This window comes from Anas platyrhynchos, chromosome 2 (genome assembly GCF_047663525.1).
Source record: "Anas platyrhynchos isolate ZD024472 breed Pekin duck chromosome 2, IASCAAS_PekinDuck_T2T, whole genome shotgun sequence".
Lineage (NCBI taxonomy): Eukaryota > Metazoa > Chordata > Aves > Anseriformes > Anatidae > Anas > Anas platyrhynchos.
The window spans coordinates 144,661,294-144,679,593 of record NC_092588.1 but is presented as its reverse complement, the minus strand read 5'-3'; the positions used below and the strand labels follow the sequence as shown (position 1 = coordinate 144,679,593).

At 39.2% G+C, this 18,300-nt stretch overlaps 1 protein-coding gene across 4 annotated transcripts in view; it reads left to right on the top strand.

The window, feature by feature from the left end:
* The window catches only part of NRP1 (neuropilin 1), a 115,753-nt gene extending 98,183 nt beyond the window's left edge, over window positions 1-17,570 (top strand). For 2 of the 4 annotated variants that reach the window (XM_027450533.3, XM_027450531.3), the window contains exons 12-17: window positions 85-144; window positions 7,266-7,403; window positions 10,126-10,397; window positions 10,897-10,990; window positions 12,490-12,546; window positions 13,823-17,570. In XM_027450533.3, the coding sequence (XP_027306334.1) occupies window positions 85-144; window positions 7,266-7,403; window positions 10,126-10,397; window positions 10,897-10,990; window positions 12,490-12,546; window positions 13,823-14,109 (908 nt within the window). In that variant the 3' untranslated portion in view covers window positions 14,110-17,570. Of the gene's footprint in view, window positions 1-84; window positions 145-7,265; window positions 7,404-10,122; window positions 10,398-10,896; window positions 10,991-12,489; window positions 12,547-13,822 lie in introns of all 4 variants that reach the window. The other 2 variants (XM_027450532.3, XM_038173580.2) reach the window with 1 other exon arrangement.
* Window positions 17,571-18,300: the final 730 nt, after the last annotated feature.

Below are 18,300 nucleotides of genomic sequence, written 5' to 3'. Positions count from 1 at the left end.
AGATTTATATATAGGATATTCCTGATGATTGCTGTGTCCTTTGTTGTGTCCCATGTATCATGACATGCATAATTTCTTTTCCAGGTGGTACTACAGTGCTGAATACAGAAAAGCCAACAGTAATAGACAACACATTACAACCAGGTAAAAAGAAAAAAAATCTTATGAAAAACGTAATAAATTCCATACCCAAATTTCATGCCAGAGACAAAATAATGAATTGCAGCACTTCCTGACTCCCCATTCCCTAAAAGTCTCTGAAGCAAAGAAGCATCTGGTCTCTCAGCTCTGTACAGTAAATATTTTATTCCTTTCATCCACATGTAGACACAGTAGAGAACAAGATTTCCTTCTGCATCAGCAAATGCCAAATGCTGACAAAATTGAACTAACTTAATCACACAGTGCACTGTCTCTAAATGTGGCATGTCAGTGACACAAAGTGTGTTTGCAAACTCCAGGAAAACAAAAACAGAGCCACACAAGCCATTCACTATTTATATACATGGTTTTACAAAACTAAGACAAGTAAAGTTTGCCAGTTTTCTCCACCAGGGAGCTGGCAGTTTTACAATATTGTTTTCTAGCAATTTTTCTCAAAATGGGGTTACATAAACTGTTACCACAAACTTGAAAAGGGAGAAACAAGTTGTCACTGGCAGCAGGTCCTTTTTAGTTAATCAATACAATGACTAGCAGCTTTTAAAATCCTTACTTTGCTCCTTCCACAGCTTTCATAGCATTTTTTAATATCCTGTACAATTTACTGGGAGTGGAAGAGTGGACACATTTGGGCAGAAAATCTGAGCCGTAGAGACTGGGAACAGCAGTTTAAAGCTCTGTGCATTACTGATTGCAGAGCGGTAAGGAGGTCAGTTTTCAGCTACTCCCATTTCCTCCATTAAGGTACAGTCAGGCACAGTCTTGCAAGTGATTTATTAACAGGGTGGGTAAGTGTTTATCATTGTTTCTTCAACTATGTGACACAAACTTCTTTTGCTTCAAGTAGAAGAAAGGTACTAATAATGCAAAAATTTCCTACAGGACACCAGTGGTGTCGAGCTGTTAAAGAGATAGAGCTGGCTTCTCTCTGACATTGTTCCCCCTCTTGGCCTCTGTGTTCTGATATTGCTTTTACTGTCCCTAAAATTTGTCTCCAGGGCCGTACAGTTTGCTTGGTCAGCATATACTATTTCTACCTCTGCCCTGCTGTATGAGTGAGGCAGATTGAGGGGTACCATTGACTTCTCAAGACACTTCTCTGTGCTACTCTCCCTCAGCCAGCAATTCTCCCACAACCCCAAAATTTAAGGTTGGGGAAGGGGAGGGAGGAATCGCAGTGTTTTTTGAGTAGAACATTTGGATTTTTCTGTCTGAAACGATCTTGTAGCTTTTTATTTGGCTGAAATGAAGAATTTATTTTACAGTTCTTTTGACTGTTTTCTTGCTTTTAAACAAATGCTAATTGAAAATTCATAAAGTGCCTCTGTGGTATGCAGTTTTCCTCGCTCCTCCACAGTGCCAGATGCAGTTACAGGTTGTGTTTAATCCCTTTGGCTTGGGTGGGACTCTCCAATAATAGATTGACTGTTTCTGCCAGAGATGAAGATATCCTCATTTTCTCTCCTTACTTCCCTCCTGCACCACCTTCGTTTACTGCATGATGAGCCAAGTTTTTTCTCTACTGAAGAAGTTTATGAGGTTCCCTTCAGAGCATGCCAATGCTACTTCCCTGCATTGTGTTGGTAGGAGCTATTTCCTTCCGGGGAATAAGGGACAAGTTCACATCCCAAACCCCAGGCTCCCACATGGCAGCACATTACAAAGATCATAGACAAAATTCAGTCAGATGCTAATAAATAAGGTTTCCCGAATCTGCAGTTTAAGACATAAAGATTTCCAGCTGCTTCGTAATCCCTCACTGAAAACTAGCCAGAAAACTCCCCAAAAGGGGCAGCCAGAAATTCCCCTCAACATGGGGAAAGCCTTCTCGGCATGGTGGTGGCGCATCTCCCTCTGTGGAGGGGGCACGGCTGAACCTCTTTGGCACAAGAAAGTGTGTCCGAGCCAGAGGCCATGCTGCAGGGAGCAAAAGCCTGCTACAGCAGCCACAAATGGAATAGTTTAAACTGGCCTTGAAGCTACAGAGCTGCTTGGGCCCCCCTGGCCCCAGCTGGCCAAGGATCAGGGGATCAGCACGCTTCAGCTATTCTCAAGCTGAACAAGGTATCCATTTAACACACCAAGGACTGAGCCTTCAGCTTCAGCCATAATTCCCCCTAAGGTTTACCTTAAGATGCTAATACACCTCGAGGCAAATGGTGACCTCCAAGCCAAAGAGCTATTGAGGAACAGATGCAAGATGCAGGCTCCTGCGGGTAACCCTGCATGAGCTATGCATGCCATTGCCAGCCACAACAGCTCATGCCACGGTGATTTGGGACATGTTTCCCAGCCCTCTCAGTACCAGCTCCTGCCATGGCATAGGTACTTCTGCAAAACGTGCTAACACCATGTATTGCTGTCCTCCTGCCTGCACTCATGCTTGCAAACACTCCTAATCTTGTTATCCCAGACTAACACGCTTGTGTGTGTCAAAGCCTGAGATTATCCTATTCCCACCAGCTTTCATACCCTATGGAAACAGTTAAGTGCAAATAGCTGGAAAGCCTTGTTTATAAACAAGCTTTCCATCAGAGACTTTTGCAGTTCATTTCAGGGGGACTGAATTGTAAGAAAATAAAAAAGAATCATGATTTCAAACTGCTGAAAATATTTAAAGCTTTGATTTTTTTTAAGATAAAATCTACTTTGCTCCTCAGACTTAAAAAGGTGCCTTTAGCAAACCTGTCTGTCAAGATAAATACCTTTCAGGCCTCAGTCCTACGACTCACTAACATCTAGACTTTTTGAACACATCTCTTTTAATTCCACAGAAATATCTGAAACTCTTTACTCTTAGCTATTTACATCCAGAGCAAGCAGTTTATTTACATTATGTGCTCTCAGACTGTAAGCTCAGTCCTTTGTAAAGCAGTATTCAAGAAGTAACTTATCTTGTTTTTCATACATGTAGGAGGTATTTCAGGAAAACATAAATAAGAAATCCTGAGGTTAAAATCTACACAAAGAAATAATTTAAAGATAGAATAGGTCTGATCCTCATTTATGGCAGGACAACTTTGCATCAATAAAGGGATGTAAAGGGATATTAAAGCACTTAAATTAAAATTTACTATAATTTAGGGTAATTCTATGCCACCAGCATAAGCAGTATAAAAAGGTGAAATGCAAATAAGAATCAGACCCAATATACTACTTTGAAGTGGTCCAAATTATGTTTGTAATTTCCCATTTTAATGTTGATGTACCCTTTGGCAAGAGCATCCTATAGAGAATTTTCATAGCATTTTTAATGCCATCATGCTCTTTCTTGCCTCTTGTCAGAGGAGTTATAAAAATATGTCAAAGTCTGTGGGCTGCAAAAGATTAATGGACTTGCAAGAAACTCACTCAACTAGATTTTCAAATGACTTTCTTGTTCATGTGCTGTAATGGCTCCAGCTGTGAGCAAGATGTGGTCAAGAAGTACAGCTGTTGGTTATTCTTTGAGAGGATAAATCTGTTTTAATTCAGTATCACGTACCCTACATTTTCAAAAAGACATATGGGATTTCGTCACACCTCCCTCTCAGATTCTCATCTGAAGTGGTGCTATTTAGTTACATAATAGCTGGTTTTCTTCATCCTCTCAATAGGCACAAACCCCAAGATCAATCACCTCTTGGCAAGGGAATTATCTTAGCAGGGGAACGGGCCAGTGCTGCAAAGGGAGCCCACCAAATGCTACTCATCCTTCCTTCCTCTCTGCTTTCCTTCCTTCCCCAAGAGCTGCCAAGCTATAGTTCAAGGACAAAGAAGAGGACAGATTGCCTGTAGCTTACTGTGAACTACTGTATCAGCCCCCTGGGACCTTTAATAGAAGAATTGAACTATTATATCTTTTCCTGGGACAGTCCTCCTGTCCATACGACTAATGAACCTATCCTGATGCTACAAGTGTCTGTTATTAATTGGCTAGCAGGTCTATTTTTTCTTTTTATGGGTCCCTGGGAGAAGTATTGGAAGAGACTTAAGAATAGACAATAAGAGATGGCATGTTTAAGGAGCCCATAAAATGAGAGAACTCTGAAATGCCTTGCCTTTGACCTTCAGTTCCATTGCTGTGATTGTCTAAGGAATGCATTAACATGATCACTTCTGAGAAAACAGTAAGGGCCTAGCCAAAAGTAACTGACTGTGAGCAGGTTACATGCCTAGTCCTGCTCAGTTTCAGGGGATTCTCATTAACTTCTGCGTGGAAAAGAAGTTCATTTTTATGTTACTCTATGCTGTCTGTGAGACCAAAGCCAAGGAACACAGGCATGGCCAAAGCATATCAGACTTAGGCTCTTTGCCAGTTTACTGGCCTATATGTTTCAAATGAAAGTGTAAAAAAAATCTTTATTAGATGGTGCTGTGAAATTTAGTCCTGCTTTGAAGCTCTCACTCTAATCCCAGTGTTCAGAGCTTGCTTCAAACCATGAAGCAAAAGGCTTTTGTGACTCCCTACATTTTAGAATTAACGATTAAATTTTGGATATTTTCCTCATCTATTTCAATGTCCAGTTCTCTTCAAATTGTGCTTAGCTTTAGCAGCATTCAAGGGAAGCAGTGTTGTTCATACTATATGAGAAGGTATTTCCTTTGATCAGTATTGAACTTCACTGGATGCCTCATAGTTTTTGGGCTACGAAATGGAGAAAACAGAACATTGTAATCTTCCTTCTCTAGATTCTTCACCTATTTATATATTTCTCCTGTGTCCTCTGCTATTTATTTTTATTCAGAGTCAAACAATCCCTGTCCTTTCGGTCTCTTTGTGCTATATGCTCATTTATGCTGTTACATCTTCAAATATATGTGATCTCTCTACTACTGTTCTCCTTTCTTTTGGTTTGAATACCACACAGGCTATCACAAGCTTTGCATTATATAATCCTTTGGGATTAATAAGATTAATTTTGTTTTAGGTTTTCTAGGGCCTTTTTTAAAGTTCTGTTTCATGGCTCTGATGTCAAAGCCATGCAATACAGCTCTCTCTAGGCCTCCTTGACAATGAAAGGATATTTTTCACAAATTTAAAACCCTTTAATTCATTTCAATGTCACTCTGTTTCTTTTTTAAAAAAAAATCCCTGTGATTTTCAGATGCCCCTTTCGGACAAGAGCTCTTTGATCACAGTCCCATTGTCTAGGAAAGAAAAAAAAAAAAAAAAACATATACTGAAGTAGGAAACATAATGAATTGCCTTTCTGTACCCATGTGTGCACAGGCTGAGTTCTGCTTCTTCAACATTGTGAGCCCAAAGAGAGATTATTCACCACGATCTTCCCCTTTCCTAGAAAGGGCTGGGGTCCGCCAGGAAACACGTTTTCTCCACATTGAATTCCTTCAACAGACAGTATCTGTTTAATTCATTTGTTCCCAGTTAGGATGCCGCATCCGTGACAATGTTGGGTAGACCCCTCCGGAGGCTGGCGGGAGGGTGGGGGCGGTGGGCGGGATGGGGCAGATGAAAGGCAGGAGAAGAGACAGAGCTCAGTGCTGAGCTACTGTAGCAGAGGGGATGGATGGGATCTGCCATGAACCCAGACCTCTCTGTTGACAGAAGGGCATTTTGGAGGAGGGGACGGGGCAGAGGGGAGAGGGCACCGTGGCTGCCATGCAGGAATATGGTGAGTTGAGTTAAAACTTTGTCTGGGAGCAAGGTCTCACTGAACAAGGGCAAGGAGAGAGTAATAGATGAACCCCTTTTGTATCTGTCCTGTCTTAACCTACTCACTTGAGGTTTTCTTTGAGGTTCATAAAATAACAGTTCTAGTTTACTTCCTATTAAAATCTGGGTTGTGAGTTCAAAAGTCTTTCCAGTCTTCCCTGGGCAGCTCACTGTGTGGAGAAGGTCTTTGCCTCTTCAGATTGAAGGAGATCCACCTCAGAGGTCTGCCTGGCTGCAGGTCCCAGCTCACTTCCCACATTTCTCCGTATTTTCCCACAATAAACAAAAGACATTCTAAGTTTTACATTACCTCTCTCTTTTTCTTTTTTTTTTATTATTATTATTATTTTTTATTTTTAATTAATGGGAGAGATAGCAAAAGAACACAATTGTTCCCCCAGAGCTGATAGTGAAGGGAGCACAGAGTCCTTTGTTCTCAGTTCATATTTGCACAAAGCATCTCGTTAAATTAAACCTAAGTATTTTTCCTTTAAGAAGGCGCGAGTCATGTCTGAGAATAGACTTCAGAATTTGGTAACATTGCCATAGAAAGGGTATTGCTCTAGTGGGAGTTGCCATTGCTCAAGGTGAGGTAAAAGTTCATACCAGTGGGGTAGAAATCAAAAACCCAAAAGATTTCAAAATGGTTCTGAAAATTAGAAATAGGGGATTTATGTGCTATCTTTGTATAATCTTCCCAACCAAATTCCAAGTTGTATTGAATAAAATAAGCTACTAGGTATTAAACCTTTGGGCAGAATTGAAAAGAAGCTGAAAACAAGATATGATCTCATCCTGACCATAATACCAGACTTCCCTTGTTTTACGTGGAGCTTGTTTTGAAGCTTATTTTCAGTTCACTTGGCAATCAGCCACATTTGTCCCTTTTCTGTCTCAATTTGTCCATTTCAATGCTGCCATCTTGTGGGCCTGTTTGTCTGGAAGATGCTGAAATACTGTTTCTCACTGAAGCCACATGCTATACATTTCACCAGAAATCCTTTATGGACAAGGACATTCCACTAGTGTTCCTGACTTTTCTTATTTTTATCCAAATCTTATTGTGATTTGTTGCACAGTTATGGTGCAAATGTGTATTAACAACCAGTGAATGTATCTGATAAGCCAGAGCTTTCTTTTTGAGTCATATATATTACAACAGAGTTACCAGACAATGTGGGCAAATCAGATGAATTAGTCTAATGACATAATATCACAAAATATGGTTCATAAAAAGACAAAAAACAAAAGTAAATATCTCATTTACTAGACATAGCCATTCTTCATCTTTTTCCTAGAAAGGCTGCTTTTGTTATGGCTTCTCAGACTCTCAAGTGGGAACGACTCCCTTAAATATCAAATAAATACATTTGGTATTGAAATGAAAAATCTGAATAATGCAATTAATAATCATACTTCCTTCCTTCTTTTCTCTCTTTTCCTGCAGAGTTGCCAATATACAACTTCAACTGTGGGTTTGGCTGGGGATCTCACAAGACTTTGTGCCACTGGGAACATGACAACCAGGTGGATTTGAAGTGGGCAATTCTGACCAGCAAAACTGGTCCAATTCAAGACCACACAGGTAATCATGAGTTCATGATTTAGGCATTTTACATGGGAAGAAGTTGTTCTGTTTTATACCAAGATGCCTTCCAAAACCGCAGGAGCATGAGTTATACCTAAAATATGTATCGTGGGAAAGATAAGTCTGGGCAAACTGATCCATTATATGTAGACACAACTGACCATAATTGTCCCTTCTGTTGGGGAATAAAGATCATTTATGGTCAGGAATTGAAGATATTCCCTCCTTCTGACTAGACTTTGGATAACTGCCATCCAGGATAGGGAAAATAAATAAATAAATAAATAAATAAAAAGAATAGCCAAATATTCTGCAAATATAACTTAAGAAATGATACCATCCTGAACAAACCTCATGAACTATTCCTGTTTATAGTTACTGTCTGCTACAGAAAGGTGTTGCAAGTAAAACTTCCCCGATGGACTTGTTTCCATGTCCTCTTCCTCTCCAACAAGAGTTGGTGAAGATTACAGTGATCCCTTTGCTCACACAGAGTTTTTCCAGAATTATTACCCTGGGAAATCGATTGGTTGGTTTTGTAGTATCTAACTCATGGCTTTGCATAATTAGGCAATAAATATGCTGCTGGCTAGTGGAGAAGGGGAGGTAGTGTGTGACCTGCACAGCCTCTCACTTCAGTGTTCTCCCTTGCATACATGAAGATTAATCAAATGTGTTAGAGATGAACCCCCCCTTCCCACTTCTGCAACCCCTTTGCCTAATGAGAATGACAAGGAAATTAGACAAAATTGGACTTTTTAAATTCTGAGACATTTTCAATTGAATCTTAAGACAAGTACAGTAGTTTCAGAGAAAGAAAAAAAAAAAAAAGAAACTTATAATACTTTGACTATAAATGGCATTGTACAAATAAATGGCATCAAATTAACTAAATGCAGTTAGCTGAAGTGAAGGCTGTAATGGTGGAAAAATTGATGTAAAGTAAAGTGAAATGGCTCAGTAGGATCTGACATTGAAAGGAGGTTAAAAGCTACGTTAGCCAGAGACTGACAAAATCTAAAAGGCATGCATAAGTAAAGCTCTAATTAAGACAATGAAGACAGAGTTCCTGACCCAGCACTGCAATAATATTCTGGAAATGAGAGCTATCTGCACTTTGCCACCAAGGATTATAGAGAGACTGAACCTGTCTTCAATCAAGAGATGAAAAAATGATATTTTTTCAAATGAGATTTTGTTGTTTCTGCTGGGCCCTGCTTGTGCAGAAGGCTTATCCATTCCATTAACTGTAACTTCAATAAGTCTTCCAGGCAGCTCCTTTTGCTGCTTGCTACACTCACTTTCAATATTGTCCAGAATTTTCCTTCAACTCCAAGGGCACCTTCACCTGGCAGATTTGCCATCTGGGTGGAGTGGGTGCAAACACAGACCACAAGCAGCCTGTATGGCACTGCCATCCCAACCACACCCCTCAGTGTGGCGTGGTTGGGATGGCAGTGCCATACTTCAGCAAAGCCACCTTGCACGTTGGCAGAACAGCAATGAGCAATCCCCAGGTATATCTTGCTCTCAGCTTTACTTGCATAAAGCTGAAGAAACTCCACAGAAGTGATCTTCAACAGCAATTGCTTTATGACAGCAGGATATTCTATACACCACTTCAAAATGTACATTATGATTAATTTTGGCCAGTTGGGTCATCTGAGATTATTTTTCTTTTTTCCTCCCTTTGGATTTCCCTATCACCATTCTTTGATGAGATTTGCACACATGTTGTGCTGCTCTCTACACAGAAGCAAAGTTGGAAAGAACATATAGGCAAATAAATATGCCAGTAAATGCTGTTTCCATCCTGTTATGTGACTATATCATGTATGCAATTTCCTCACCCACAACAGGTGAACTTTGTATTTTTCTACCCTAATCCTCTGCAAATAGGCTGTTCAAGAGCTGACTGAAATGACTGCTTTGCTAGTGCAAATCACAAGCGCTTCACTGTAGTCAGTATCTCACTTAGCATCTTGTTACCAAATCACATTCCCCCCTGCTTCCCTCCCGGTGTGATTAAGCAAATGATTTTCAAAGTTAAGGGGATTCAGTGTTCAGATTTCAACATGCATAGATCCATTCTGCTCTTCAGAAAATACCAAACATAATCTTAATCTTCTGGAAAATGGCTCACAAAAATATGTGAGCCCAATTTATTACTGCCAAAATCCAAGGGAATATCTCTGGCACCATTTGTGACAATAGTATAACTCGATTTAGGAACACCGTTTAGATTTCAGTTCCTGATCTCAGACCATAGCTGCTCACAGCTATCTTATTCTCCAGTGCTCCATTCTAACCTTGCTTTCTCAAACACAGACTAAACAGAGATTAAAATAGCTCTTTGCACAATCAGTGTGGAGCACGCCCAGGGGATTTCTGCCAAGCCTGCTGCATGAGGACTGGCTCTCCTTAAGAGGTGCCCACTGACTACTGCAGCATACGTTGTCACACTTGAACATGCTCTTGCATCCTTTCCTGAGCAATTCTTGGCACAGGCCATCCTGGCGAGCACAGGAGACAATGGCCAGCAGAAATAAACTCTCCTTGGAGCACGTGTGCTTCCCCAGAGCTCTCAGAGCACCGCCCTCAGCTGTGAGACTTGGCAGGAGGCAACATGAGCACGGGTGGCTGTGACTGGGGTTTATTAGGTAAACAAAGAAAATGACATTTGGTCACTATTCCTAACACAGTCCTTCTGTCACAGCAGGAGATGGCAACTTCATTTACTCACAAGCTGACGAAAGCCAGAAAGGCAAAGTTGCCCGGCTGCTGAGCCCCGTGATTTACTCGCAGAACTCTGCCCACTGCATGACTTTCTGGTACCACATGAGCGGCCCGCATGTCGGCACCCTGAAGATCAAGCTGCGGTACCAAAAGCCAGACGAATATGACCAGGTGCTCTGGACCCTGAGCGGGCACCAGGCAAACTGCTGGAAGGAGGGACGTGTTCTTCTGCACAAGTCTGTGAAACACTACCAGGTGAGTGTGGCTGCTGTTCGCTACACTGACAGAGATGATGCCAATAAGACCTTGCTGGTCATGTTTCATACGCCTTAGCAGAAAATGTCACTGGAGGATTTATGTAGACAGGTTTATACCTACAGATGAGGTGCTGCTGCTGTGACAGTAATAATAGTGGCATATTTCATGGCATCTCAGATGACAGTGATACAAGCAATTTGTTATAGAAGGCCAAATAAATACATTAGAAATCATTTCTCATCTGTCACAAAACTGCATCCTTGCCACAGTTTTGCTGCTGATATAGAAGACTTCAGTGAAGTTATGGCATTATATACGTTCACATTTGCATGTGTATGTTCAGAAAGACACAGTGCTGACTGACAGGCCACAGTCAAAGTATATGTAACATGGCATCGTGACAACTGGAGACGTGTTAACAGCTAATTAAAATTTCTTGAATGCTTCAATTGTGTGTTAACATGAAAACAATGTGAAAATTATCTTGTTTTGCTAGGTGGTTATAGAGGGAGAAATTGGAAAAGGAAATGGAGGAATTGCTGTGGACGATATTAATATTGACAATCACGTAGCACAAGAGGATTGCAGAAGTAAGTACAAATAGGAAGAATGTATTGATATCTCATCCAAAATATGATTTACTTAGGTAGCTGTTTGTTTTTTTGTTTGTTTGCTTTGGTTGTTTTTCTTTGTTTATTTGTCTGTTTGCTTTTTCTGTGAGAAAGGGACACATAATTACTGCCTATATCAGAAACTTTGCACTGACAACACCCTGATCTGGTCCATAGCTTAAGTCATAGGCTGACCTTTGTACTGCAGTGATGCAATCTGTTGGTTCAGAACTGGCACCCTACTGATGGGTCACAGCATGTTCACATCCTCACATTTCTCCCTGTGTTTTTATTGATGTACTCTTAAAATTATTCTGCTTTTCCTAACGCTCTTACCTGCCTTAAGTAATGCTCAAAATTCCAATTTAATTTCTTCACCCTTTTTAGATCATTTACCACTTGAAGACTATCCTAGTTTTTTTTATCAAACCCACATTGGATGTGCAAGCATGGTGCAATGGCCCCTGACCTGTCCTGTGCTGTTCTGCAGCACTGAGGTTGCTGTGCCTCGTTTGCTACAGTCACCAGCTCCCAGACATATATCACTGAGTAATGTTAGATCATGGCCTGTTCCACATCTGAGCCAAGCTGTTCTTGAGCCACTATTTCAGAGGTTTTATTTCTGGCCAGTCTTGAGCTATTCCAGTCACTGCTGATCATATCTGCATCGCATACTGCATGTAATTTGGCAGCAGCACCCACAGATAAACACAAGAAACTGAATCCTGTCCTTCATGATGGAGATTAAGCAATGACTTTCACATAGGAGAGGAAATAGAACTGAGAAGCTTCGGCATCAGAAATATAAACTTACGCCATCTGAGTTGGCAGCACAACTGAGAACAATAATAGAGGGTGTTCCTCACCCTTTGTGGCTAACAGCCGTTTGGGGATAACATGACAGGCTTCCACTACATGGTAATTTCATTGCCAAATAAGAAGACTGTACAGTCTCTTTATTGTTCAGTCCATCTCCTGGGGTTCATCCTAGGCTACCAGAGTGACTGTTACCAGGAAGGAGAGGCAGGGCATGCTGCCTGATCCTTCTGCGGTGTCCTCCTTTTAGAAGCCAAAGCCAAAAGCTCAGTCTGCAGCCCAAACACGAGTGGTCTCGCTGCAGTCAGTGAAACTGTTCTTGTGATTAACTATGCCTTCACTGATGAAGTGTTATGGAATTGGGCTCCAAAATTGTAAATACAATGAATGAGATGCTAATTTATCACACTGATTTCTCTATCCTAGGCATGGAAAACCCCTGCTGATAACTCTAAAATTCTGCCAAGATTGGGTGGAGAGGAGTTTTTAAATCCTTCTTTTTTCTCCATTAATTTTCAGAGCCCATCATAATGAACAGTTCTGTCAAGCTGACATAATGATGCTCTGACACAGAAAAATCTGCTATACCATTATTGCCAGCATGATAGTCAATCAGTGTTTGTAACCTTAATAATCAATGTCAATTCTCTTTGCTTCGTTAGAATCAACTGATGTGGAGAATGAAATAGATGAAGAAGACCCAGAAAGTAATCAAACAGGTAAAAATTGTGTTATTGTTACAAGAACATGAATTAAAAAGTGTATTTTCATGTGAATTTTTGTATTCTATTTATTTATTTATTTATAGATTGGTTCTCTTAACTGCTTATAGTACTATTTGTTGTTTTTTTTTTTATTTATCTAGATCAAATTCTAAAAAAGATTATATTTATACCAAGGGTTTCATATTTTAATTCTTCTATGGCACACAATCACAGACTTTCTATCATTTATAACTATCTCAAATATTTAAAATTATATTTTTATATATTTGTTACATTGCATGCATCTATACATACAGACGCTATAGATCCATAATACTTTGTTATCTAGAAGGCATGCCCAAAGCTGAAGAAAAACTATCATTATATCTTACAATTTATGTCTCATGCGGTGTCTAGGTAATTAGGCTCAAAACTCTTCAGGCTAATCATTTCTCAGACCTTGCTGAAAATGTCATTTTATGACCAGTCTACCAAAGCATTATCATTTTCAATGATGATAGCTGTAAATGGATCATTAAATGGATCATAATTGTCATATTGTCCCAATAATAAAATATAGTCACACTTTTTCAGGCATAGAGTTTAGGTGTTTTTTTTTTCTTTCTGTTACAGTCAATGGGATTGTTATCATTGGTTTCAGTGAAAGCAGCATTTGTCCTGAAAGAGTTTTTTGCTTTTCCTGCAACAATTAGCAAAGTTTATAAGTTTATTTTATGTCCTTAATAGACTGAAAAAGGTGAGGGAAAACTTTATGATACCCAGTGAATATTTTACACAAGGGGGCAGAGTGCTCTGCTGTGTCAGTTCTGTCCCTGTTTGCATGTCAAAGTCCAATCCTGAAGTCAGTGAAGTGGAGACAGACTCAAACTCGGTGGAAATTCCTGATCAATGTCTAAGACTATAAGTATTCACACTGAGCTGTATAGTATTTATTTAACATTGTGGAGCTAAATACCACAAACTGGCAAAATATAACCAAAAGGTCTGGTTATTCTTTCCCAAGACTCCTATGTAAATCAAGAAATAGTCAGAACCCTACTATCATGTGGCAGATTCAATGACTGAAGAACAGTATGAAGAAATCAACAACAATTTGGGCCACCTTATAGTTTTCAGCTGTTTACGAATACCCTCCAAGAAGCTAGGTTTTCAAATTATGTAGCAATTTATGCCAAAACCTTTATATTCTTTTTCTAAATTTCCAACTCATCAATCAAAGCTCTAACTCCAAACCGTTCTGAACATTTTGCAATTCTTTACTCCATTTTAGGGTTTACGCCTCGATATCATACAGATGAGGACTACGATGACATCTCCAGGAAACCAGGCAACGTCCTGAAAACCCTAGATCCAATCCTTATTACTATCATAGCCATGAGCGCACTTGGGGTGCTTTTAGGAGCCATCTGTGGAGTTGTCCTGTACTGTGCTTGTTGGCACAATGGGATGTCAGAGAGGAACTTGTCTGCACTGGAGAATTACAATTTTGAACTGGTCGATGGTGTAAAACTGAAGAAAGATAAACTAAACACACAGAATTCTTACTCGGAAGCATGAAGGTATAAAGTGAGTGGAGAAGTTTCAGAGAATCGAGATGGAAGGACATAGCTCGGTCGTGCTGGGGAACTGTTGATCTTCTTTTACTGTACAGGCTGAAAAGTGCATTGATGACACTGAGCCAAGCTTTTCTCAGGAGCTTCAATGAGTGTGTAACCGATAAACATGGACACCAATCTGTGTTAACAATCTGAATCATGTACAGTCTGCTTTTTCTGTTGGTTTTATTTGAAATAATCAAATGCTGGTGTTGAGACCAAGTATGATTGACTTATAGTTCATTTTGTCTTTCTTTCTCTCCCTTTCTTTTGTTTTCCGTTAATGGATAATTTTGTTTTTACTGTGCAAAATCCAAGATGCTGTCACAAAATGTATTCAGTGGGGTCCTTTGGATGGACATGCTGTCTGTAGCTCAGTGCCCAGAAATTATTGGAGTAACAGCAATTTAGTGGACTCCTGCACCTGTATTTGTGTATAATTGCTCGTGTTGTGCATAGGCAAAGAGGGTTTAGGATGTTTTTGAAAGTACTGCTGCATCAGTACCGATATAGTGTGTCAGCTCTGTTTACGAAGCAATACAGTCAAATTTTATTGATGTTTTTCAGTGTTGTACTAAATTTTGTGCTTGTGAACTCCATAAAAGAGTATGTGCCATCATCAGACACAACTGGTAACCGAGTGTACTGCCTAAAATCTAAACAAAAAAGTCCTTGGCACTGGCTAGTGTATGTCCTCTCAAGTGCCTTTTTGTTTGTACTGCTTCTCATTGTGTTAACATTGACTACAGCTCTGCTTCTCTCCAGTTGCGCCCTTGTCTTTAATCATATACTGATGGCTCACTGACTAAAAGAAAAGTATATTTTAGGGTAAGATAGTAGCCTAGGCAAGGCAAGGGCTAATCAGATTTGACCACCTGGCTCGATTGTTCTGCTTTCTGTATTTCAACTTCATGTCTCTTGACCCTTTTGTATAAAGCTGCAATATCCCCTTTTATTGTTCTTTCATATAGAATGTATTTTCAAATGTAAAATCTCTCTCCCTTTTTCTTCTCATTCTCTCTTTCTCTCTCTGAGTAGATTGCATAAACATTTGCCATTGCCAAGGAAAGAAAACTGCAGCTTTAACTTGCTGGTAATGGCAAAGGATTTTATTAGAGTTTGTGTTTAAAAAAAAATAAGGGAAAATTCTTAACTTTACCCTCCAAAGTCGAACTTTGGGTTTCTTGTTAACAGCATAAAGTGACAGTATCTTTTTTCCTGAAGTCATGAAACACATCTTTTATCCTGAACAACTTGCCTGTTAATTACACTAGGGAAAATGAATCCCTCACTGAAACAATTGCCTTTAAAATGAGAAACTTTCCTTCTGCTGCCACTACCTGAATCAGACTTCTGTTCTCTCAGTAAACCTGTATTTTCATGCTAATCAATGCTAATTTGGCTTGCACATGGGTACTGAGGGCAGAATAAAATCCCACAGTGTATGTAGGGGATGTTCGTACCATTCTGTTATATCTGACTGGCCACAATCTCATACCACAAGGTTTCTGTTTGACCAGAAGCACAGATAGTGATAGATTCAGTGAGATGAGCTAATTTAAGCTGTCAGGAAAATGTGCTCAACGATTATGTGGCAATTTTTTAATATTTAGGGACAAGTATTATTGGACGAATAAAATTCAACAGCTTATGCAGCTGGTCCAGAAGGGTAAAAAGAAACAAGTATGCTGTGCTCAGGAGAGCACAGGAGGAGGTGAGGGGACAGAGGGTTTCTCCCCTCCTACTAGTGTGAGAGCAGCCCCAGGCCATCTGCAGTGAGCTCCACAACACAGCCAGTGCAGGTGAGCTTCAGCCAGTGCAAACCTGGTGGAAGGAGTGTCCTGCAAAGTCCTGAACTCCCTCCTCACTGAATTCCCTTCATAGAGTCAGGGAAGTGATTGTGACTTTTGGAGTTAGTCCTTTCCAAAACTGATTTTGTAGTAGAGCAATGAAGTATCCTGCCCAGGGTTAGGAATACAAAAGGGCTAATTCACCCTTGAATTACTACAGCAACAGAATACACCCCTATTTCTCAATTAAATGTTTTGAAGCAAATCTACTGATGTAAACAATGCCAATCATAAAAGAGAAACTAATCACAAAACAGAAAATCCTGTGGAAACCAGTAACCTAAAAATTGAAGAAGAGGGAGGGAGACTAAAGGTTAAAAATATGAGGTAGGTAGTCGAAAATATTTTAGAGGAAGACTCCATAGAAAAAAACAGTGGACAGTTGCAACTTCAAAGAACTCCTGAGAGCAGAGACTACAGTGAATATTCGAACACACACTTCAGGTCATCATACCTTTGCCTAAATTGTAAGAATTACCTCCCCAGGCTCTAGACCTTGGGTTGCCCAGAAGGTGAGACGGAGCACGTAAGACCTGAAAATTAAGCCCAAAATTTAGACCATGAAATGGCCCAAGTGACAAGCTCACTTTGGCTGAGGCAGAATTTTCATTTATATCTTACAATGTAAGTTGACCATCATGGTATCACAGCAGCTAGTTAATTAACCCAAAGATAAAGGATTTTTCAAAACTATTTTCAGCATACCACCGTGTGATTCAGTTGTGTTAATATCTATTCTCCTTAGCTCAAAACAATTCTAGTCCACTAGCCTGAGAGTTACATTTATATATTGCCTTGAAGAGAAAATCCCACTGGGGAGCCCAGACTCAAAAACTTTTGAAATATTCCCATGGATCTCAATAGACTCTGGACCAGCTCTTGGTCTCGGTCTGTTTGAAGAGTAAAGCTGGTGGTTGTTTGTCTGTTTTTCTGTGATCTTTTAACATACTGAGAATAGTAAACATAAAAAGAATTGTATCTCCTTTGTGGTCTTCAGACCTTACTATGATAATGAGGATCTAGCACTGAAGATTTGATTTCTCTGAAGGTAATAGAATGAAAGTTGCCCTTCAAAAAAGGAAAAATGATACTGCAACTTTACATTGAAAAGTATCTTGCACTGATAAATATATTTAAAAAAAAAATTATATGTTTATAAAGTTATTAATTTGTAAAGGCAGTGTTACAAAATGTTCAGTTTATATTGTTTTAGATTGTTTCATAATTTTTAAAGTGTAAAATAACATATTTTTTTCTTTATTGAAAAACTATAAAAATCTTCTGTAGTAAAATGATTTCATTTTACTGGTATATTATTGCTTCATGTTTTGTACCATCATAAAACTTTGTGCAAATTTTTTTTACAGAAATTTTTATTTTCTATGACAATATGACACTTGTAAATTGTTGTTTCAAAATGAACAGCGAAGCCTTAACTTTAAATGACATTTGTATTCTCAGACACTGAGTAGCATAAAAAAAAAATCACATAGAACTGAACTGTAACTTAAATTTCCAAACTATGACTACTACATTCCAAAGAAACAGTTGAATTAAACATTTTCATAAAATATCCCATACCTGATGTATTTTATTATACTAAAATGGATTTGTTTTATTAAATGTCTGTTTTTCTTTAGAATCTTGCAACAAGCACAATGTTTTAATCATGGTTACACTTGCTTGAAGGCAATTAGAATAAAAGTTAGGATATATCTTGCTAGCTTTAGGTATTTGCTGAACATTTATAAACTTAACTTTCTCATCTAATCTGATTGTCTAAGCTACCTTTATGTACAGTGGACAGACACCTCAGTAGGACAGTTCATTGTTTAGGATAGTTTTAACACCATGGTTTCGATACTGATCACTTTGCACATTAAAATTTGTCAAATCCTTCCTTTATTTTGTACACATGAACAACACACCTACTGACAGTATGTCATTAGTTTGAGTGCTCATGGACATACTTAGCTCAGCTACTTTACTATTACTGGAAAAAAAATATTGTATTTATTACCATATTTTTAATGATTGTGACACTTGAAGAGAAAGTATCAAATCTTTCCTCCTTGAGAGACCATCATTGTATCTGTTTAAAGTATGAGATGGAACTACAGCAATGTTTCCAACAAAACTTTGCCTTGTGGTCAGAGTGGGGATTGCTCTCAAAAGTAAAGGTTATTGTTCATACAATCACTAAATCCAGATTCCTTAGGAATGTACTTCATTGCATTCTGTTTGTTTCTGTGATACTCAGCTGCAAGGCATTTTGAGGGAAAATGGATGACAATTGAATTGAT